Below are 24,907 nucleotides of genomic sequence, written 5' to 3'. Positions count from 1 at the left end.
ACTGAGTCAGCCTATGTTAGAAATAATAGATCAAGTTAAAATTTTGAGTCTATCAAACAAAAACATCCATTAAATTTGTACTTTTGAATCTGCGAATTTTGGTGGAGCAGTGCAGGCTTGGGCTAACAACTATTGTTTAAAAAATTATATTTAAAATTTTGTAAAATTTTGAATGTGCAATGCAATCACACAATTAACAAGAAAAAGATTACAAAGCTCTAATAAAATCTTAGCACATAAGAGTTCTATCTTTCCACCTCTAAGAACTTATATATAAGTACTTTGGTAATGGTATGTAAATTCCTCATACGCATAACATTATTGACTTTATGGTTTATAAGCAGCCTAGAGTTTCAACAATAATTCAATTCACAACTACAAATTCTTAAAAAATACAAGACGTACATCACTGGGACTAATTAGCAAAACATTCATATTGATGCATTTTTCTATGTGAAAATGAGTTCAAACCATTCACTCAGTATAAAATTCCAAGTTAAATCTTAAACCGTGCATTGGTAATTTAAGTTTGAAGTTTATTGTGCATTATGAAATAGTCTGTAATTTGACTTTTTTTTTTAATTTGTATTTTATATTATGTTATATTTTATTAAAAAACTTTAATTATAATTTTTTGTTAATTACACTATTAAGAAGAAGAGATTAACTAGACTTACTTACCATAAAATAGGATAGATCAAAGATTTTGGCATATCTAACCATGATTAAAAAAAAATTTCTAACGTATATTATCACGCATATTTTTCTATATATAAAACCATAATTTTTATTTATTTATTTATTTTCATTGTATCTATTTTAAATATAGAGCAATGATACATTATTAACAAAAAAATATTATTTTTGGTCAATACTTAAATAATTTTAAATATTAAAGACTAGATTTTAAATATTAACTCCTAAATCTTAAATTCTTATAGTATAAAAATAAGTTGTTGTCTCAAAGTATTGACTAATATTAATAAAAATTTTATTTTTTTAAAATATTTCTCCTAAATATAATTATTTATATATTTTCTTCGATCAACTTAAATTTAAAAAAAAAAAAAAGAGTAGCATGATAGCATATCAGAAACTCAGTACCACATGGAACCACACAGCACCTAACAGTGTCTTACAATGCAAGTGCTGGCAGAGTTAGTTAGAAACGGTTTAGTTAGTTAGTGTTCAGCTAAGTATATCAAGTTTGTAATCACTGCAATTCATGTAACTCAGCAGAGTGTTTGACTAGTGCATCAAATCATATTTTTGCCTTCTCTGTTTCTCTATTGCTAGCAGCTTTTTCATTCTCAACTAATCTCTCTCACTTTCTTCTCTAGAATCTTCAAACTCTCCTCTTGAACTCACACCAAAGAGCTTGATGAGAGTTTGACCCTCTCTAACCATGCAACTTTAACAGTAATAGATTATTATAGATGTTATGATTTAATTTGAGTAAGACTTTAAATATGGTATATTTAGTTCTTATTTTTTAGGATATTATCTCAATGAACTGTGAAGATTACGGATAGGTGAAAAAATATGTGTGTTTGAATTAACGTTATGTCACTTTTAAACATTTATATAATTCGTGGTTCCCCATTCTTATTGATTTGTCAAGACATTATGGTTGAGTGGTTCTTCCATAATAAGTAGTTTCCAACTTCACACGGTTTGGCTTTGGAATTCTTGATGTTAATCGTTCATTCACAGGGAATAAGGACTTATAATAAAATCCAAATGAAAGAAAAGAAAGATACATTATTACTAACATCCAAATGGGAATGGAAAAAAGAAATAAAGACTCTAAAGTTAATTAATAGTGTAGATAACACGTCGAGTTTTTTATTTTTATTTTTTTTTTTGAGGTCACTAATTTTCTATATTTATTTATATTTTTTAAAATAAAGAATATTTCACGATCAATAACATCGAGCCTTAACCAAATTTTATCTCGAAGACGTTGATATTACTAATAATCGCTACTTCCATCCGTTTATAACGTAATATATATATTATTGAGTTTTACACAAAAATTCTTGCATAGTTGCATATATATATATATATATATATATATATATATATATATATATATATATATATATATATATATATATAAATGAAGACAAAGACCAAGACTTTAAAGTTATGTTACAATAGACAAAGTATTTGTGGAGATAACAAGACGAATATAAAACGAATATAATACCCTAAAAATCAACTCTTAAATTAATTATTTATATCAAATTTTCAAACTTTCTAGGCCGATAATCTTTTTGATATTTTTTGTAGAATTCGCTCATGGTTAATTAATGAAGCTTGTACATGTTTGTGTTTAGAGGATATGTTTTAAGGTTAGAATGTTAACCTACGAGTCAATCTTTATTAAAAATAATAGATTAAATTAAAATTTTGAGTCTACCAAACAAAAAAAAAGTCCACTAAATTTATACAGTTGAATTTGCGAATTTTGGAGGAGCTATGCAGGATTGGGCTAACAACTATTGTTTAAAAAAATTATATTTAAAATTTTGTAAAATTTTAAATGTGCAATGCAATCAAACAATTAACAAGAAAAAGACCACAAAGCTCTAAATCTTAGCACTTAGAGTTTTATCTTTCCATCTCTAAGAACTTATATATAGGGTTGGAAGTAAGGCGAGTTGAGTCGAGCTAAATCAAACTCAAGTTCCGCTCAAAAAATTGAACTTGGCTTACTGCTTAGTTTATTAACAATCGAGTCTATTTCTTAAGTTCAAGTTCGGCTTGAAAGCTCACGAGCTGACTCAAATAATAGGAATATAATCTATAATTCTATATAAATAAATTATAATTTATATATTTTAAAAAATATTTAAAACATTAATTTTATATATTGTTTATCTATCAATAAATTATAAATTTTTTATTTTTGTCCTACATTAAAATTATATATAAAAAATAAATATAAAATTTTAAATAATTAAGATCATTAGTATATATATATATATATATATATATATATATATATATATATATATATATTACTATTTCATATGTATATATATAATATTAAAAATATAGATTAAATGTATATAAAATATGTGTATTAATAATTATATATATAATCGAGTCAGCTCACGAGCTAATGAGCTGAGTTTATTCAAGGTCAAGTTCGACTCATTTAATTTATGAATTCAATTCCAGGCTCAAGCTTAGCTCACCAGCTCACAAACTTAGCTTATAGAACTATTAACGAGTCAAACTCGAACTGACTCATAATCTAGCTTGGCTCAATTACAACCCTATTTATATATAAGAATTTTGGTAATGGTATGTAAATTCCTCATACGAATTGAATAACGTTATTGACTTTATGGTTTATAAGCAGTAGCCTAGAGTTTCCAAAATAATTCACAACTACAAATTCTTAAAAAATACAAGACGTACATCACTGGGACTAATTAGCAAAACATTCATATTGATGCATTTTTCTATGTGAGAATGAATTCAATCCATTCACTCATTATAAAATTCCAAATTAAATCTTAAACCAGGTATTGGTAATTTAAGTTTGAATTTTATTGTGGATTATAAAATAGTCTGTAATTTGACTTTTTTTTTATTTGTGTTTTATATTATGTCATATTTTATTAAAAAACTTTAATTATGTAATTTTTTGTTAATTTTACTATTAAAAGGAAGATATTAACTAGGCCTACCTGCCGTAAAGTAGAACATATTAGAGATTTTGGCCTATCTAACCATAATTAATAAAAAAAAATTTGTAACATATATTATCACGCGTATTTTTTTTATATATAAAACCATAATTTTTATTTATTTATTTATTTTTCGTTGCATCTATTTTAAATATAGAGCAATAATACATTATTAACAAAATTTATTATTTTTTATTAATACGTGAATAATTTTAAACATTAAAAACTAAATTTTAAATCTTAATTCTTACATTTTAAATTTTTATAGTATAAAAATAAGATATTATTTCAAAGTATAGACTAATATTAATAAAAAAAAAATTTTGGCGTAAAATATTAATAAAAAAAATTTATTCTTCTAACATTTCTCCTAACTATAATTACTTATATATTTTCTTCGATCTACTTAAATTAAAAAAAAAAAAGAGTAGTATGATAGCATATTAGAAACTCAGTCCACATGGAACCACACAGCACCTAACAATGTCTTACAAGTGCGGATCGGACAATGTAATTGTAACCTGAGTAAATGGATCTTGGAAGCTAAAGTTAGAATTGCCACCTGCTAGAGTTAGTTAGAAACGGTTAAGTTAGTTAGTGTTCAGCTACGTATATCAAGTTTTTAATCACTGCTGCTCATATATATATATATGCAATTCATGTAACTCAGCAGAGTGTTTGACTAGTGTCTCAAATCATATTTTCGCCTTCTCTGTTTCTCTATTATTGCTAGCAGCTTCTTCATTCTCAACTAATCTCTCTCACTTTCTTCTCTAGAATCTTCAAACTCTTCTCTTGAACTCACACCACAGAGAGCTTGATGAGAGTTTGACCCTCTCTAACCATGCAACTTTAACAGTAATAGATTATTATAGATGTTATGATTTAATTTGAGTAAGACTTTAAATATGGTATATTTAGTTCTCATTTTTTAGGATATTATCTCAATGAACTGTGAAGATCACGGATAGTTGAAAAAATAAGTGTGTTCGGATTAACGAAAATGTTTGATAACAAAATAAAATCAGCAAAAAATAACTATAATTTGACGTTATATCACTTTTAAACATGAATAAATTATCATTTGTAGCTATAAAAGATACAGATGTTGACAAATGTACCATATAAGAATAAAATGACAATTATAATTACGAAAGATGATTTTTGTGTGCCAAGAGTACCTAAATGTTGGTTACACAATTGATTCGTTAGGGTATTCTTGGCACACAGAAACTATATTCCATGGATACAATTATCATTTTATTCTTATATAGATACATTTGTCAGCATTTGTATCTTTCATGGATACAAATGACAATTTATTCTTTAAACATTTATATAATTCGTGGTTGTCTTGTTAATGAAAGAGGTTATAAAAATTTTATTTTGTAAATTTGTAAATTTAATGAAATATTTTATGTTGTAATAATTAATTTTAGTATATTTATATTATATATAATATAAAATAAAAAATAGTATAATATAACTAAAAAATGTTACTTTAAATCTTTTGTAACATTTTTTAAGTGTTATAAAAATTATCTATAGTAATATTTTTTTAAGTGTTACAAAAAATATCTATGGTAATATTTTTTAAGTGTTATATAAAATATCTATTGTAATATTTTTTAAGTGTTATAAAAATATTTATGGTAATTTTTTTCTAAGTGTTATAAAATATATCTATTGTAACATTTCTCATAATATTACTATAAAAGACCTATCGTAACATTTTTACTAAATGTTATTAAATTTAAAAAAAATGTTAGTAAAACTCTTTAGTAATATAGGATATATTTAACATTTATTAAAATGTTACTAATATATATAAATAATATTTTAATATAATTTAATAATATTTTTTAAATATTAATAAAAGTTAATTATATAGTAGTGATTCTTGTTGATTTGTCAACACATTAATTATGGTTGACTGGTTCTTCCATAATAAGTTTCCACTTTCCAACTTTACACGGTTTAGCTTTGGAATTCTTGATGTTAATCATTCATTCACAGGGAATAAGGACTTATAATAAAATCCAAATGAAAGAAAAGAAATTAAAGATACATTATTACTAACATCCAAATGGGAATAGAAAAAGAAAACAAAGACTCTTAAATTAAATAATAGTGTAGATAACACGTCGAGTGCTTTTTTTTGAGGTCACTAATTTTCTATATTTATTTATATATTTTAAAATAAAGAATTTTTCACGATCAATAACATCGAGCCTTAACCAAATTTTATATCGAAGACGTTGATATTACTAATAATAGCTACTTCCATCCGTTTATAACATAAAATATTTTTTATTTTGAGTTTTACACAAAAATTCTTGCATGGTTAACCAACCCCTTCAACTTACTCTCATAACAATGTCCGTCGCGTTGCTGTGTTTAGGGGTGTAATCGGCTCGGTTCGATTCGGTTTTGGATCGAAAACTAACCGAATCGACTTGATCGGTTCTTCAAAGAGACCAACCATTCGGTTAGCTGCAGTTTGAGCAACCGAATTGAACCAACGACGGTTTAATTCGGTCGATTTTTTTGATTTTTTTACACCTACTTATCTAAATTTAAAATGTCATAAAATGAAATTTAAAACCTTCAATAAACTAGAAAAACAAGAGTTTATCACATCCAAATCCAATACAAATTCAACTTAATTAAATATAAAACAAAAACAATTAAAAATGTCTAGCAAAACAACAAAATTAAAAGATAAATGTGTAAAAACAAGATTTTTGAACCAATATTTCGGTTCGATTCGGTTTTTACTGAGCCAACAAAAAACCAAACCGAACCGATCAGTTTAATTCGAAAAAACAAAAAAAACCGATTTTTTTCGGTTTTCTTTTCGGTTGTTATAAATTTTGGTTCGGTTTTACGGTAAAAGGATAACTTACACCCCTAGCTGTGTTGTTACTTGATGAATAATGCACTTACTAGTTACTACTTATTACTATGCCGATGAATCTTGTGCCTTTGTGTTTTTGGATAGTAGGGAATATACTTTAAGGAAACAAAACCAAAATAATAGGCTTCATATGTTACGTTATTATAAGAAATTAAATGTCCTAACTTACTCTAAAAACATACTAAGAAATAAGGGTTGCCTTCTATTTATAAGAATTATTTTAGGATTACACAAAGATTTGGAGTGTGAAATTTAAAGACGACTTAATGAATTTGTTGTGGCGTGAGAGTTTGGTTCAATGACAGTTTTTAATTTTTGCTATGATATTATATAAGAAATTAAATGGGTCTAACTTACTCTAAAAATTAGTTCAAGAAATAAAAATTGTTTTATATTTATAAAAACTATCATACTTTTAATTTTAGATAATGTAAGATTTAATAATTATGTTATTAGATTTTAGGGTACATATAAAAATGGCTACGTTCCTCAATGTTCAAACAAATTTCAAATGCTAAATTACAAACACTTTGTGTTGTATTTGATTAAAAAAGGTTGTATATTGGCGTTTTTAATTATATACAGCATTTGTTTCTGCCCCGAGTTCTTGTAGAACAGCCCATAATTTGCACCTGTTCTTTGTTTGCCCTAACTGGAAAGAGAACTAAATCATCTACGAAAAACAAAGGTACCTGTGCATAGATAGATTATTATTTTTAACATCCAAATATATATACGAATTTTTTTGAGGTCATTAATTTTCTTTTTTATTTAAATATTTTAAAATAAATAATTTTTCACTATCAACAACAATGACACCACTAAATCAAATTTTTCTCACATTCCAATTTGAATAGTGACCGGCATTAATATAAGAGGAGTGCTAGGTTCAACAAATTTTGTATTTTGTAGTTATCAATTAGTTTTTATTAGTGTTTTTAATGGTGTGAGATTATATTTAATTATGTGAGATTGTTCATTTTTTTTATGATTAAGTGTTAGCAAAATTTTAATAAAAGTGCTTGTTCTCTCAACTTTCTCTTAATATAATTGATCGCAATACGAATATAATATACTAGAAATCAATTATTAAATTAATTATTTATATAAAATATATATATTAAAATATAAAATATAAATTAAAAATAATTTAAAAAATTTAAATAAAATTTTAATTTATATGTCATTTTAGAAAGTTATATATATTATAATTTATATTAAGTTTTTCAACATCAAAATACTAATAATAATTTTTAGATATTAATGAGTCAAAATAATTTTTAATAAATTATAAAAACTTATTTATTGTTCTATTATAAATTTATAAATTTGTAAAAAATGTAAATATTTTTAGATTTTAAGTGGTAACATTAAGCCACATATATTAGTAGTGGTGGAGGATTTCAAATTAAAATGTGCCTAGAGCCATTATAAATAGGAGAAAAGAGTTGAATGTGGAAACACACAGAAATGCAAACATGTCTCCAAACACAAACACATACACTGGCATGCTTGTGCTTATCTTTGTTCACCTTTATTGCCTTACGTTGCTAACGTCTTCTGAGTCTGAGTCTGAGTTGATTGAGTGCATTCCAAGTGAGCGCGAAGCACTTCTAAGATTCAAGCATCATCTCACTGACCCTTCCAACAGACTCTCTTCTTGGAATGCTTCCAATTCCAACTGCTGTCACTGGGATTATGTTGTTTGTAGTCATCTAACTTTCCACATCCTTCAGCTTCACCTTAACACTACTATATCATCGGAATATCATGTATTTCCCTTTACCATTGTCGAACTCGCTTACGAGAGGTCCATGTTTAGTGGAGCGATAAATGATTCTGTTGTTGAATTGAAACATCTGAATTACTTGAACTTGAGCGGTAATAATTTTGGAGGTATGCAATTTTCTACTTTCCTTTTTCGAATCACCTCCTTAACTCACCTTGACCTCTCTTTTTCCGGATTTTATGGCAACATTCCTCATCAGATTGGGAATCTCTCTAATTTGCTCTATCTTGACCTCTCATCATATGCTATTAATGGAACAATTCCACATCAAATTGGCAATCTCACCAATTTAATTCATCTTGGCCTCCAAAGTGATGAATATGATGAATCATTGGTTGTTGAAAATGCTGATTGGCTTTTGGGTCTTACCTCCCTTGAATATCTTGATTTGAGGGGTGCTAACCTATCCAAATCATTTAATTGGCTACACACTATGCAAGCTCTCCCTTCTTTGCAAGACTTAAACTTACAAGATTGTAGTTTCGGTGATTATAAACAACCATCCAAACTTAACTTTTCGTCCCTGCTTTCTCTCACCATTTCTGTTGCTCCCAAGTGGGTCTTTCAGTTGAACAAACTTGTTTCTCTCACATGTTATCTAAACTGTTACTCTAATGATATTCATACTCCAATTTCTGATGGTATTCAAAACCTTACCATGCTTGAAAATCTTGATTTGTCATACAATTCATTCTCATCCCATATACCAGATTGGTTATACCGTCTTCATCGTCTCAAATCTTTGAAGTTAAGTGATAACTATCTGACTGGGGCTATTTCTAATACTTTGGGGAATTTGACTTCTCTTGTTACCCTTGATTTGTCACACAATCAGTTTGAAGGTGCAATTCCAACTCTTTTGGGGAATCTGACTTCTCTTGTTGCCCTTCATTTGTCATCCAATCAGTTTGAAGGAGAAATTCCAACTCTTTTGGGGAATTTAACTTCTCTTGTTAGCCTTGATTTGTCATACAATCAGTTTGAAGGAGCAATTCCAACTCTTTTGGGGAATCTGACTTCTCTTGTTGACCTTCATTTGTCACACAATCAGTTTGAAGGAGGAATACCATCCTCTTTTAGAAAGCTATGCAATTTGAGACACATCTCTTTCTCATATCTCAAATGCAATCAACAACTTTCTCAAATCTTACAAATTCTCATCCCATGTGTTTCTCATCAACTCAAGAGTCTTGTGGCTTCTACTTCTCAAATCTCAGGTCCCCTCACCAATCAACTTGGAATGTTTCAAAATCTTGAAATGCTTGATCTCTCCAGCAACAACATTATTGGAGAAATTCCTCAATCGTTTGCAAAGCTTTCCTCATTAAGATTTGTCGATTTCTCCACAAATCAACTTACTGGAAATCTATTTAAAATTCTTGCATCAGCTACTAAATTGTTATATCTTGCCATAGATGACAATTTATTTCAAGGGATTGTGCATGAAGATGACTTTGCGAATTTCACTACTTTACGTGTGCTTTCAGCATCAAGTAACAATTTCACTTTGAAAGTGCATCCCAGTTGGAAACCAAAATTTCAACTTTTTCAATTGAAAATGAGCTCGTGGAAGTTAGGTCCAAGCTTTCCATCATGGATTCGGTCACAAAATCATCTTCAATATTTGGATCTATCTAACGCAGGGATTTCTGATTCCATTCCCATTTGGTTTTGGGAAACAAGTCATTTTTATAATTATTTGAACTTCTCTCACAATCATATTCATGGCAAGCTCCCAAAAGAATCAAAAATTTTTGAATCTGATGGAGCAGTTGATCTTAGCTCAAACCATCTTCATGGAAATTTACCCTTTGTGAGTGAGGATATAGTTTGGCTAGACCTCTCACATAATTCATTTTATGGGTTATTAATGGATTTTCTTTGTCAAAAATCTCACAACCCAAAAATGTTACAAATTCTCAATCTTGCATCAAACAACTTATCTGGAGAAATTCCTAACTGTTGGAGGATGTGGCCACAACTAATGGATGTCAACTTAGAAAGCAACTATTTTATTGGAAGCTTGCCCTATTCCATGGGCTCTTTATCAGGCCTACAATATTTGCATATACGTAACAACACGCTCTCAGGAAAATTTCCTATCAGTTTAAAAGAAAACAAGGAGTTGATTTTGTTGGATCTTGGAGAAAATAACCTCACAGGGAATATTCCTAGATGGGTTGGAGAAAGCTTGGTAAATTTAAAATTTCTTCGGCTCCGATCCAATCATCTTTCAGGTAACATTCCCAACGGATTATGTGATATGAAGTTTCTCCAAGTTTTGGACCTTGCACTAAATAATTTGTCAGGCAATATACCAAATTGTTTGAACCATTTAAGTGCCATGATAAATAAAACTAGTGCGAGTTCATCCTTCCAGGAATACACGGTATATGCAAGTGATACTATAAGCATGTTCCTATGGGTGAAAGGAAATGATGCTGAGTACAACAACATTCTGGGTTTAGTGAAAAACATTGATCTTTCATCTAATAAATTGTCTGGGGGAATACCAATGGAAATCACAAACCTAATTGGTCTGATTTATTTGAACTTGTCCAAGAATGAGTTAAGTGGTCAGATCCCTCAAAGTATTGGCAATATGGAGTCATTAGAATCCATTGATTTCTCTGGCAACCAACTCACAGGGGAGATCCCTCAAAGCATCACAAACTTGAACTTCCTGAACAAGCTAGACTTGTCCTACAATCACTTGGAGGGCAAAATCCCAACGGGCACTCAGTTGCAAAGCTTTGAAGCATCCAGTTTTGTAGGCAACAAGCTATGTGGTCCACCATTGCTGCTCAACTGTACCATGGAGGGGGAAGTTCCTGATGAGAATGAGAAAGAGAGAAAGAATCATGGAGTGAAGTGGTTATTTGTGAGTGTGGCCTTTGGATTTATAGTGGGATTTTGGGGATTTGTTGGTCCATTGTTCATATGCAAATCATGGAGGTATGCATATTACCGTTTCCTTGATGACATGTGCTACAAACTTCAATCATGCATGTGACTTTATGTTTCTCTTGTTTTAATTTTCTGGTTTTTCATTTGTGTATATGTGATGAGTTTGTAATGTTTTCTTTTTTTTTTTTTCCCTTTTCTTGTAATAGTGGAAATAAAAATGAATATGCACTTGTCCTGCTTGGCTTGTTAAAATGTAATCCAGTTAGTATTGTTGTCGCTATATTAATAACAATGCGAGTTAGATTTGTCACTGGCTTTGAGACATTTTGCAGTGTTTAGCAATGCTTATTAAGAGCAAGGTTCAAAAGTCAAAACCAAGTTATGTAGTTTTCTCATACTTGATACTACCAACTACCAAGTTTCTTGAAAATCTACGGAAACACATCAAAACAGCAAAATGAAGCATGGATATATAGAAGTATCTGTTGTTGTTCTCAATTAACCATTTGCATCTTTATAAACATAACTGCATATCCTTAAACATTAGTTAAAGAGTAAACATACTCTAATCAACAATCATAGCCTGATATGCATAACAATTGACATGGTCTCGGTAACAGATATCAAATATTCTCTCTTTTTTACAATGCTGAATGAGAATGATACTCTTGAGAATTGAGATTTAAAAAATATTAAAAAATTTCAATGTTCAACGCCTCTTAAGATTTTACTTTTTTTTTTTTTTCTTTTGCAATTTAATCCTCTTGAAATCTTAATAACAAATATTATTGTGAATGACAACTTGTTAATAAAATGTTGATTGATTTTATTAATACCTTAATTGAATGAGCAAGTAGTGGAAGCCAATGAAATATTTGTACAATATGTACAATAGAGGTTTAGGGATGAATTAGAAATATAACCATTAGTGTTATCTTTTTTCATTAGCTTAAACTCTTGGGATGAGTTGTATCATGACATGGTATTAGAGCTCTAATTTCGAAAGGTCAAGAGTTCAATTGACGAAGACACAATATATATAAGGCATTTTTTAGATAAATTATAATAATATTTATTTTTTTAATGTCTTTTTAAAGGATATAAAATATTTAAAATATTTTTATTTTAATAAAGAATAATATATACTATTTCTAAAGTCAATTAAAAAAAAACATATTAAAAATAAAGTTAAATATACTAATGCATGATAGTATTTAAATGTGTCTACAAAAATATTTTTAAATATTTATTAAAATACGATTATTTATTTATTTATTTATTTTTGGTCAAGTAGATTGGACAACTCCCAATTCAAAATATTGGTCCCATATACTACACACTCACACAACATACTCACACACTACATGAATACATACAAATGGTTCTATATTCCTCCATGAAAATTTAAACTTGGTGCAGCTCTATGTGAAGCAAACAAAGTTGCCATCCGACCCAGACTTCGACTGTAAATATTTACTAAAATACAATTATATACAAAATACTAATGCTGATGAATGTCAAATAATGAACCCCATATGACCATATCTTTTATTTTTTGGTCTTCGGCAAGCCCAACCCCAATCCATATAACCCAAAATCCAATTCCCAATTTGATATTGAATCTAAAAAAGTTTTATATCGTAGCTTTAATATAATCCTGCCGTGAAATCAATATTAAATAATTAACATTACCGTTCTATTAAATTTTAATGTCTTTCTTGAAGAAGAGAAACAAACTCGAGAGGTATAGAATCATTAACAACGAATACATTACCGCAAACTATTAACTTTGGTTCAAGCACATAGAAAATATTGGCGAGAACTTTTTTTCTACGGGAAAATTCGACATTAACGACAACAACGGCCATATCACCTCAGGATTCTTCTTGTCAACTGAAGAGTTTGATTATATAAGTTTTTTATATAGGACTTAATTTCGTTAATTATTTAATACGACTTTTTTTTTGATTCAAATAGAACATTTTAAATAGATAATTATATAAAACTGAAAAGAATATGTATAAAATATATTTTATTCATGTATCACTTTTCAATTCTTTTTTATATATATGTTGTAATAAAATTACCTGGATAAAACTGTTAGAATATAATTAGGATCAATTAGTATTATTTAGTATATCTGAATATTTATTATAGAATATTACGTCTTTATTATTACGATTCTCTTAGTACATATAAATACCCTCTTATATTGTATTATTCTAGACAACTTAAATACACAACTTGAATACTCACAAACATTTTTTTTTATTGCTCCCTCTCCCCTTTCCAACAAAAACTATAATAAGTCATTTACCTAAATATGCCAATGAGTTATAACTCAAATGGCATAATTTTTTCCATACTCACTTAAGAGATTGCAGATTCGAGTCTCCCTATTTTTGATAAAAAAAAAACTATTTACCTAAATATGTCTTAATAAATAGCTACATGCATAGTCTAAATTATATTTATAATGTGCATTTATAAGATATTGACTAATATTAGTAAAAAATAGGCCATCGAATATTTCTGTAAAAGTAATGTTTGCATAGTTGGCACAATTATTTTATTTGCTTTTGCTTATTAAAGCTTAGATTGTTTATTTGGCTTATGCATGCATACATATATAGGGCTTGTAATTTATACCCTATCTGCGAGTATCTCATATGGATCAACCTGTTTGGATAGGGTTGTCTATTCTACTCGTTGCAGGTAGAGTAGGGTGCGATGTGAGTTCGCCTGCGAGTAGGGTACAGATACGGGTTCAAGGTATACCCTACCCTATCCTACCTGCACCCCTAATATATTATATAATATATATGTAAAAGTTATGTATGTAGTGAAGAAAGTAAGTGTTGAATCCACAATTTTTCTCTTATATAAACTTGAAATAACTACTAAACTAGTTAATGATTATATTATTTGTAATTTTATGTTAGATTTCTTTAAAATTTTATTATTTTTAATTTTAATTTGAATTTAGTTTTTTATTTTCTATTTTATTAATATGTATGAAATTTGGAATGGTTGAATATTATGTTTTCTTAAAAGTTTTTTATTTTTTGCGGGTAGACTTTAGAGTGCGAGTAAGATTAAGGTAGAATTTTAAAAAGATTTTCAACCTGCAGGTAGGATTAGAGTAGAGTCCAAACTCTATCCTATCCTACCCATTGCCAGCCTTATACATATATGATCAAACATCATGAAATTTAGTACACAAAAACCATTAAAGACGGTGTCTAATGATGATTATCAATCCCACTTGTGGTCTCTCGGCTCTGTCCAAATTTATTTATTTTATTAATAAATTGAAGTCATTGTTTTAAAAATAAATATTATAAAATCGTAAGTTAAAATCACAATTTTACTAAACTAATAAATATATAATGATTAGCATATGTTAAATTTATGAACCTGGGTGGTATCAGGTATGTTGAAATAGCGGCGTCCTTTTTTTTCTTTTTTTTTGGACTTAGCTCTGGGCCAGGCAGCCAGCCCAGCCCAAAGCAACAGAAGCTATTAGTTCCCCACCTCTACCCATCTCTAAGTCCGACCCGGTATCAACCCGCCCCAATTCTCTTGAGATTGATCTTCTTTCTTCCTGGGGCGGAGATCTTCACTGCTGTGCTCTTCATCCTCAGCTATGCTGCATGTACCCGAATCCAAGTTCCTCCTTTTCACATGCCATTGCCATCCATTATTATGAGGATTTAGCTTCCAATTGTGGTCGTTGGTGCGCCTCCTCGCTGCTGCCCCCTCCGGACCTGCCTTCCGCAGCTTCTCGCCGTACAGCCTCCCGTGCGCCGCTTCATACTCATTGGGCTTCCATCGGATCTGTCCGGAATCCCCTGGCACTACGGTATCCTGTAGATAGCTATCCCAACCCTGGCCTAACGCACCCGACGTCCCTGCTCGATCCATTGAGCCTTCTCCTCGGTCTCTTTCCCCTCTGTCAATGGCTTCGTTGTGGTTATTGATGACTCGTTGTTGTTCTCCTCTGAGTTGATTCTGCTCCTTATCATCCTCTGGTGGCTTATCTCGGGCCTCTGTTTCCGCCCTCTCAGGTAGTCTCTTCTCCTTTTGTATTTGTTGATTGCTTGTTGAGTCGGGAACCATATTGACTTGAATATGTATACCCTGATGCTGTATACCTTGATTGTGCTGAATTGCTGCGAAACTAGCTTCTGTTCTAATTAAATTCCTTACTTGAGCAGACGGATTCATTGTCCATTGTCTCCCCAGGTCATTCCCCGCTGCCATCGCTGCCAGTTGATGAGCTAGCTTGTTGCCTTCCCTTGGAGTCCAGGTAGCTCCTACATCTGGAGCATCTTCCAGCAATTGGAGAATGTCACGAAAGATTGCATCCGCCTCCGCTATAGGCATTTTTTACTTGATTGCCTGAACCAAAGGTAAGCAGTCTGTTTCAATTATGCAATTGGGAATTTGCAGATTCTTTATGAGTATGAGTGCCTCCCTATATGCCTGAGCTTCAGCTGTTAATGCTGATGTCATCTTGACTGTTGTTGTAGTCCCGTAATGACTTTACCCTGCCAGTCCCTGACTACCACTGCTAGAGCTGCGATACCTGTTTCCTTTTGGAAAGCTGCGTCTGTGTTCACTTTGACCCAATTCCTAGGCGGAGGTCTCCAGGTAATTCTCTTTTTCTCATCTCTCCTTGCTGTCCCTGATTTGTTGTCTGTATTGGAATTTTGTGTTGTTTTCTGAAATTCTGCTGTTAGACACGCTGCTTGGAACATTACCATTAGTGGATTTATTTTTGATTGTTGGAATACATGCTGATTTCTCGCTTTCCAAATACACCAACACACACATCCTAGATTGCATAAGATTCTTGTTTGTTCATTTCCTGTTTCACTCCTTATTCTTCTTATTTTATCCATCATCCACTCTCCAAATGATCTGACATTAGAGACCATAGGCACCAATTGAATGCTGGATCCAAACCACACTGCTCTTGTCCACGGACACAGTAAAAGCGCATGTTCAATTGTTTCTTCCTCTCTCTGGCATATGCTGCATGAGGGTGTCTTAGTAATCTTCCGCTGAAATAGGTTCGTGTTTACTGGCAAAATTCTATGCATTGCTTTCCATAAAAACATTCTAATCTTTTGAGGCACCGGTAGTTTCCAAATAGCCTCCCAAACCTCCCTCCAATCCTGACTAGTCGAGGCTTTGCAGATTCTTCTCTCTTCTCTTGAGTCTTTCTTTTCCTTCGCAGCATGGTAACCGGTTCTGACAGAATACTGCCCATCAGTTTTGTACGGCCAAACAAATAAGTCCTTATGATTGATCAGGCTTATGGGAGTTTTAATTATCAGATTGGCAACATCTTCAGGAAATAATTCCATGATTTTGTTCTTGTCCCAACCCTCCCCTTCTCTTATCAGCTCGCTCACTCTTCTACTTCCACTTACTCCGCCTCTCCCTAATTTTTCTGTCCCAGCCACCCAATTATCTTCGTAAATGTCTACATCCACTCCATTCCCTATACTCCATCTTCCCTTCTTTCTAAGAAAGTCCCTCCCTTCCAGTAGGCTTTTCCATATCCACGATGCGTTTCTTCCTACTTCCGTCTCCCAAAGGCTGCAATTCGGGTAATAAATGGCCTTTAAAATGCGCACCCATATAGCATCCTCCTCCTTTAATAACCTCCATGCTTGTTTGGCCAAGTGTGCTATGTTTTGGCATTCTAAATCTTTGAACCCCAATCCTCCATTTGTTTTGCTCCTTGTCATCTTTGTCCAACTCTTCCAGTGAATGCTTGTTTCCTTTCCATTGTTTCTCCACCAGAATCTTGCTATTGCTGCCTCAATTCTCTTGCAAAAGGATTTCGGGAATTTAATGATATTCATGGCGTAGACAGGTATTGCCTGTATTACTGCTTTTATCAAAACCTTCTTTCCGGCTTGATTTAATAGTTTCTCCTTCCAGCCTTGCATCTTGTCAAGCATTTTCTCTTGTATCCACTCCAATGCCTTATTCTTGGATCTTTCCCATCTCGCTGGAGATCATTCCAGTGATCTCCTCAATGTTTACCCTCTTTTGTATTGATACCTGCCTTCCAAAAATCAGCCCGGACTTGTCTGTGTTAATTCTTTGTCCTGACGCTTCTGTATATTTATTTATAATCTGGATAAGCTGATAAATCTCCTCCTCTTGCGCACCTGCAAAAATAATACAGTCGTCAGCGAATAGGAGATGAGTAATCACCGGTGCTGATGGAGCGAGCCTAATTCCGGAAATGAGATTTTCCCTCCTCGCCTTGTCCATGAGGATAGTAAAACTCTCGGCAGCCAAATTAAATAAATAAGGCGATAATGGATCTCCCTGCCTGAGCCCCCTTTGTGGATAAATCTTGGTTGACATCTTACCATTTATTTTGATTCTATAACTAGCACTCTTCACACAGCTCATCATCAATCTGACCCACTCTTTGCTAAAACCGAATTTTTCCAATACTCTTTGTAGAAAATTCCATTCCAACCTATCATATGCCTTGTTCATATCCAACTTGATAGCCATGTCATTGCTTTCATGATTTCCTATTCTGTTTAATTTATGAAAAGCTTCCTGTACTATTACTATATTATCCTGTATGAGTCTTCCTTTTACAAAGGCGCTCTGAACTGGAGAAATGATAGCATCTAATACCTTCCTTAACCTCCCTACCAAGACTCTCGTAACAATCTTATACAAGAAATTGCAACAGCTTATAGGTCTTAGTTGATTCAGGCTTTTCGGTTGACTCGTTTTGGGTATCAAAACCACTGTTGTCTCTCCCAAGTCCCCCGGTAAGTTGCCTTCATCAAAAATTTGTTTAACTACCCCACACACTTCTTTTCTCAAAATATCCCAGTGTTGTTGAAAAAATAAACCATTTAATCCATCTGGGCCTGGAGCTTTTAAACCCCCCATGCTGAACACCGCTTCTTTAATTTCCTCCTCTGTGACGCTTGCCATTAACTCCTTATTCATTTCTCTTGTAACTCTCCTTGGAATTTCTGTTACACACTCTTCCAGATTCCTACCTCCTTCCGAAGTAAAAAGCTTAGTGAAATGTCTTTCAACCAGCCGCATAATATTTGCTTCCCCTTGTATTCACTGTCCAGTCTCATCTTTCAATTTGTCGATTCTATTCCTTATTCTTCTCTGGATAGTTGTTGCATGAAAGAATGCTGTATTTTTATCGCCCCACTTTAACCATTTCAGCCTTGATCTATGCCCCCAATATTTCTCTTCTTGTTTCCAAAGCTCTGCTATTTGGTTTTTCAAGTCTCGTTCCCTTCTCTGCTCCTCTTCCGTCATATCTGTCTCTTGAATGAGATGTAGCTCTCTTTTCTTCTTTTCTATTTCTTTATCTGCTCTCTTGAACTTTCTGCTGCTCCATTCCACCAGCTTTCTTTTGCATCTGATCATCTTTTTTGCGAATTGATTCCAGCAGTTCCCATTTCCTTCATCCATCTGCCAGCTCCTCTTGATCACCTCTCTACATTCCTCATGTTCTGCCCAGTAGGCCTCGAACCTGAACTCTTTTTTTATCCGAACTCGCCGCTGTGTATCTAAGATTAAGGCACAATGATCTGAACTCACAGTCGGAGCAGCTCTTAAAGTTACATCTTGGTATATTTGTAGCCACTTCCAATTCACTAACACTCTATCTAACCTTTCTCTAGTAATAACGTTATTTCTAGGATTACTATACCATGTATATTTGCTACCTTTAAGATCAACATCTATTAAACCATTGTCATCTACAAACCTTCTGAACGTTTCTAAATAAATCCTTGGTTGTGGATGAATGCCTACCTTCTCTTCCTGACTTAAAATGCCATTGAAGTCCCCCAAATAAGTTTGTGGAACATCCTTACATATGTTACTTACCGTTAGCTCATGCCAAAGGCAGTCAATGAATTAAAGTTAGGTTGAATCACGTTTTTGTTGCACAATTCAATCTATGCTTTTGATGAGGCCCAATGGTACGTAGCATACATGGACGCGGTACGAAGCATAAAGTGAGAGCACTAACCCACGTACTACACACTAATAGCGGAGACACTATCCATTATAAATAAGAGAAGAGAAAGGAGTTGAAGGTGGAAACACATGCAAATACAAACATGTCTCCAAACACTCATACTCCCATGCTTATTATTGTGCTTATATTTCTTCATCTTTATTGCCTATCCTCTGAGTGCATTCCAAGTGAGCGCGAAGCACCTTCTAAGATTTAAGCATCATCTCATTGACCATACAAATAAGCTCTCTTCTTGGAATGCCTCCAATCCTAATTGCTGCAATTGGGATTATGTTGTTTGCAGCCATGTAACTGGCCACGTCCTTCAGCTTCACCTAAACACTTCAGGGCACGATTGTGATGAATTTTATTCTTGTATTGGAGGTGAGATATCTGATTCTGTGGTTGAATTGAAGCATTTGAATTACTTGAACTTGAGCGGTAATCATTTTGGAGGTAAGCAAATTCCTACTTTCCTTTCTGAAATCACCTCCTTAACTCACCTTGACCTTTCTGATTCTGGATTTCAAGGAAATATTCCTCACCAGATTCGAAATCTCTCAAATTTGATCTATCTTGACCGCTCTCATCAAATTGGGAACCTTACCAATTTGATCTATCTTGGACTCCAAAGTAGTTATTATGAACCATTGGTCATTGAAAATGCTGATTGGCTTTCAGCTCTTACCTCCCTTGAATATCTTGATTTGAGTGGTGCAAACCTATCCAAATCACTTGATTGGCTACACACTATGCAAGCTCTCCCTTCTTTGCTAGATTGCAGTCTTGGTGATTATAAGCAACCACCCAAACTTAACTTTTCCTCTTTGTTCTCTCTCAGCATTTCTGTTGCCCCCAAGTGGATCTTTCACTTGAACAAACTTGTTTCTCTTAAATGTCAATCAAACTGTTACTCTAATGATATTGATAGTCCAATTCCTGATGGTATTCAAAATCTTACCATGCTTGAAAATCTTGATTTGTCATACAATTTATTCTCATCCAATATACCAGATTGGTTATATGGTCTTCATCATCTTAAAGTTTTGACCTTACATGATAACTATCTGGGATGGACTAATGCTTTTGGAAATTTGACTTCTCTTGTTAGCCTTGATTTGTCATCCAATCAGATTGAAGGAGCAATTCCAACTTTTTTGAGAAATTTGACTTCTTTGGTCAGTCTTGATATATCAGGTAATCAATTTGAAGGGGGATTCCAACCTCTTTTAAAAAGTTATGCAACTTGAGAGACTTGTCTTTCTCAAATCTCAAATGCAATCAACAATTTAATGAAATCTTAGACATTCTCACCCCATGTGTTTCTCACCAACTCAAGAGTCTTGTGGCTTTCAGTTCTCAAATCAACTTGGAATGTTCAAAAATCTTGAAAAACTTGATCTCTCTAACAACTCGATCATTGGAGAAATTCCTCAATCATTAGCAGAGCTTTCATCGTTAAAACATGCTGAATTCTCCACAAATCAACTTAGTGGAAATCCATTTAAAATCCTTGGACCACTTCCCAAGTTGACTTTTCTTGCCATAGGTGACAATTTATTTCAAGGAATTGTACATGAAGATGACCTTGAGAATTTTCCTGCATTGCGGGTGCTTTCAGCATCAGCTAACAATTTAGCTTTAAAAGTGACCCCCAGTTGGAAACCAAAATTTCAACTGAAGATTTTGCTGATGAGCTCGTGGAAGTTAGGTCCAAGCTTTCCATCATGGATTCAGTCACAAAAGAATCTTGAATATTTGGATATGTCTAACGTAGGGATATCTGATTCCATTCCCACAGGGTTTTGGGAAACAACTAGCTCTTCTTATTTGAACTTCTCTCACAATCATATCCATGGCAAGCTCCCAAAAAAATTAAAGGTTCAAGAATTTTTCCAAATAGTTGATATTAGCTCAAATCATCTTTATGGAAATTTACCTTGTGTGGGTGCTAATGTGATTTGGCTAGATCTGTCACATAATTCATTTTCTGGGTCAATAACAGATTTTCTTTGTCAAAAATCTGACAATCCAAATTGGTTACAAGTTCTCAAGCTTGCATCAAACAACTTATCAGGAAGAATTCCCAACTGCTGGAGAATGTGGCCAGAACTAGTGGAAGTCAACTTAGAAAGCAACTGTTTTATTGGAAGCTTACCTTCTTCCATGGGCTCCTTATCAAACCTACAACAATTGCGAATCCGCAATAACACACTCTCTGGAAAATTTCCTGCCAGTTTAAAGAGAAACAGGGAATTGATTTCATTGGATCTTGGAGAGAATAATCTCACAGGAGATATTCCAGCATGGGTTGGAGAAAGGCTAACAAATTTAAAATTTCTTCGGCTTCGATCCAACCATCTTTCAGGAAACATTCCCAACACAATATGTGGTATGGAGTCTATCCAGGATTTGGACCTTGCAAGAAACAAATTGTCAGGCAATATTCCAAATTGTTTGAACCACTTGAGTGCCATGATAAATAAAGTGGGTGAAATTAGCGAAACTCTATCCAGTGTCTTCGTGAATAATGCTATCATTAGCATGGTCCTGTGGGTGAAAGGAATGGATATTGAGTACAGCAGTACTCTGGGCTTAGTGAAAAACATTGATCTTTCAGCCAATAAATTGTCGGGAGGAATACCAATGGAAATCACAGACTTGTCTGGTTTGGTTTATTTGAACTTGTCCAAGAATGAATTAACTGGTCACATCCCTCAAAGTATTGGCAATATGGAGTCATTGGAATCCATTGATTTCTCTGGCAACCTACTCACAGGGGATATCCCTCAGAGCATTACAAACTTGAGCTTTCTCAACAAGCTCGACTTGTCCTACAATCACTTGGAGGGTCAAATCCCAACAGGCACTCAATTGCAAACCTTTGAAGCATCCAGTTTTGTCGGCAACAATCTCTGTGGTCCACCATTGCAGCTTAGCTGTACAATTCCTGATGATGATGCAAATGACAGTAGTGAGAAAGAGAGAAAGAAGCACAATGGAGTGAATTGGTTCTTTGTGTTTATGGCTTTTGGATTTATTGTGGGATTCTGGGGATTTGTTGGTCCATTGTTCATGTTCAAATCATGGAGGTATGCCTATTTCCGTTTTCTTGATGACATGGGCTACAAACTTCAATCATGTTTGGGATTTTAAGTTTGTAATGAGTTTCTTTCGTGATGTATTCTTGTTTTATGTGTGCTGTAAGAAATAAATAAAAATCAATATGCACTACTTGTCCAGCTTGTTTAAAAGTCTGTCAATAAAAATGAATGTTTCTCTTTTTCTTCTAATTTTCAAATGGATATCAGGGAAGTTTGCTAAGTAATTTTAGATATCTTGAAGCTATGATATAGCAGAGAGAAAACAGAGAAGACAGTATCAGAGTTTAACATGCCAGAGTTGGAGATAGTTCTGCATTTGTACCTAAGCAATGCAATTTCAACTCAACAAGATTTACCTGTACAACAAATGAGGGCACAAAAATAACGATGCAATAATAATGTTGAAGTAAATAATAACTGTGAAAGCTTGGCATACCTACCTATTTTAGTTGACTTGATATTATAAAGCCATTACAAGATTAGATGCTGTTTTTGTTGGTCCCTAACATTAAATCATGTGTTCAAACTTCATCATTCTATCTAACACTATAAAGCCACATATATATGGTGCATATATTTAATTTTTTCTATATTTATTAATTAAAAAGACAATTATATTACTATTTTAACACTTGTGTTCCATTATAAACAACTTTTTATGAGTAAAGAAGTATCTTGAATTCGGTATAGAACTAATACAGCAATAATAAAATTTGAACTTTCTTATTATTATAGGACAACGTAATAGGGATTTGCCATGTTCTAAATCTCTAATAAAAGGATCTCCTATTCAAATCCACGTCCACAATACAAGACAATGTAATATTTTTTGCTCCAAATTAAATGTTTTGAATCTTTCTGTTCTGAGCAAGATTTGAATGACCATATGCGAATTAAGCATGAACAGTCTCAAGAACTCCCTCAACACGTTGAAGCTCTCCTCAGAATAATAATGCAGCCACCTCCTAATTAGTATTATTTAATATGTACTCTACAACATTATTTACTCAATGAATATTATTAGATTATTATATATGTTATGATTTAATTTGAGTAAGACTTTACCTATGGTATATATTTTTTTCATTTCTTTAGGATATTATCTCAAGGAACTGCGGAATCACGGGTAGGTGGAAAAATATAGATGTCACTGTTAAACAGTTCTGTCGAACAATGTATCATTTTTCATGTTTATATAATGTGAATTTGAAATTTACCAAAATGAGGAAGAATGATGAATATCATGAAGATGCTGAGTTGCATCAATTATGGTTAGTTCACTGGTTCTTCCATAATATAAGTTTACAACATCACACGGTTTGGCTTTGAAATTCTTGATTTTAATCATCAATTCACATGGAATAAGGACTTGTAATAAAATAATCCAAAAGAAAGAAGAAAGAAAGCAACATAGAATAATTAATAGAAAAAGAAAAAGAAAACCAGCGAAGACCAAGACTTTAAAGTTATAATATAGGAAGAGTTATATAGTAGACATATAATACATGTGTAGATAACACGTCGACTTTTTCTGATGAGGTAACTAATTTTCTTTTCTTTTTTAGTTATATACTTTTAAATAAAGAATATTTCTTTTTTTTTAAATTAGAATTTAGAAATAATTTTTAAATGAGTATAAAAAAATTATATCATTTAAACTATAACTCGTTGGCAAAATAAAGAATATTTCATGACCAATAACATTGACACATAAATTTTATTTCAAAAATGTTGGTAATAATAATCAAGGCTTCATTAGATATATACTTACAAAATATAGACACTTTACTGAATAAAATGTGTCCACGTGTCACACATTTTGGACACGCCGTGTCTTAATAAAAGTCAAATTTTTATTAAATATATTTAGACACAATTAAATATTATTACGTATTAGTATGTCTAATTTTATTAGAATGTTCATGTAAATCTTGAACTAAATCACATTATTCAAGAGTTCTGATGGCGAGAGAGAGCGAGAGAGCGTGGGAGGGAAACACTGGGTGGGGTAGACCTAGGAACATAGGAAGGGATCCTCGGGTTTGGAATCGGGAAGAGTATCGGCGGCTGGAGCATGAGTCTTTCTCAATCTTTGTGAGTAACCTTCCAGGCGACATATCAAAGAGGGAGTTATTCCACTTGTTCCACTGGATGGGACGCATCATTGACATATATCTAACTCGAAAAACTAAAGGCACAAATATATATATGTTTGCGTTCATTCGATACACAACAAAGGGAGGTGCGCTGAAAGCTATAGCAAATATGAACCAAATGCGACTGAGAGGTCGGGTGGTGTTTGTGGGGGAGGCCAAGTATAGAAGAACGCAGGAGTCCCAAAACATGAACAAAAGAAATGAAGGGGACGATACGAAAAATCCCAGAATACTGCCGATAAGGCAAGAAGTTGTTCAGAAGGAATTAGTGACTGCAAATGAAGAAAGGACGGAG

At 32.5% G+C, this 24,907-nt stretch overlaps 3 protein-coding genes across 5 annotated transcripts; all 3 read left to right on the top strand.

The window, feature by feature from the left end:
• The first annotated feature begins 8,096 nt into the window (after window positions 1-8,096).
• On the top strand, window positions 8,097-11,693 carry LOC130932890 (receptor-like protein EIX1). The gene has a single exon (XM_057862345.1). The coding sequence runs from the start codon at window positions 8,097-8,099 to the stop codon at window positions 11,418-11,420; it is 3,324 nt and encodes a 1,107-aa protein (XP_057718328.1). The 3' UTR covers window positions 11,421-11,693.
• A 3,216-nt stretch (window positions 11,694-14,909) lies between these two features.
• On the top strand, window positions 14,910-22,938 carry LOC130935581 (receptor-like protein EIX2). Of its 3 annotated transcripts, none has more exons than XM_057865385.1 (4): window positions 14,910-15,381; window positions 15,532-15,726; window positions 15,847-15,967; window positions 21,400-22,938. In XM_057865385.1, exon 4 carries the CDS (start codon window positions 21,453-21,455, stop codon window positions 22,506-22,508), a length of 1,056 nt encoding a protein of 351 aa, XP_057721368.1. In that variant the 5' UTR covers window positions 14,910-15,381; window positions 15,532-15,726; window positions 15,847-15,967; window positions 21,400-21,452; the 3' UTR covers window positions 22,509-22,938. The 3 variants fall into 3 exon arrangements, with proteins under 3 accessions (XP_057721368.1, XP_057721367.1, XP_057721366.1); XM_057865384.1 differs by having other exon boundaries at window positions 14,911-15,381; window positions 15,560-15,726; window positions 21,358-22,936; XM_057865383.1 differs by having other exon boundaries at window positions 14,911-15,381; window positions 21,358-22,936.
• LOC130934900 (receptor-like protein 53) lies at window positions 19,328-20,602 on the top strand. The gene is made up of 2 exons (XM_057864422.1): window positions 19,328-19,350; window positions 19,657-20,602. The coding sequence occupies exons 1-2, from the start codon at window positions 19,328-19,330 to the stop codon at window positions 20,600-20,602; spliced, it is 969 nt and encodes a 322-aa protein (XP_057720405.1).
• Window positions 22,939-24,907: the final 1,969 nt, after the last annotated feature.

The sequence above is a fragment of the Arachis stenosperma genome, chromosome 6 (genome assembly GCF_014773155.1).
Source record: "Arachis stenosperma cultivar V10309 chromosome 6, arast.V10309.gnm1.PFL2, whole genome shotgun sequence".
Classification (NCBI taxonomy): domain Eukaryota; kingdom Viridiplantae; phylum Streptophyta; class Magnoliopsida; order Fabales; family Fabaceae; genus Arachis; species Arachis stenosperma.
The sequence above is the reverse complement of the archived record's forward strand: the minus strand, read 5'-3'. Positions and strand labels throughout refer to the sequence as shown.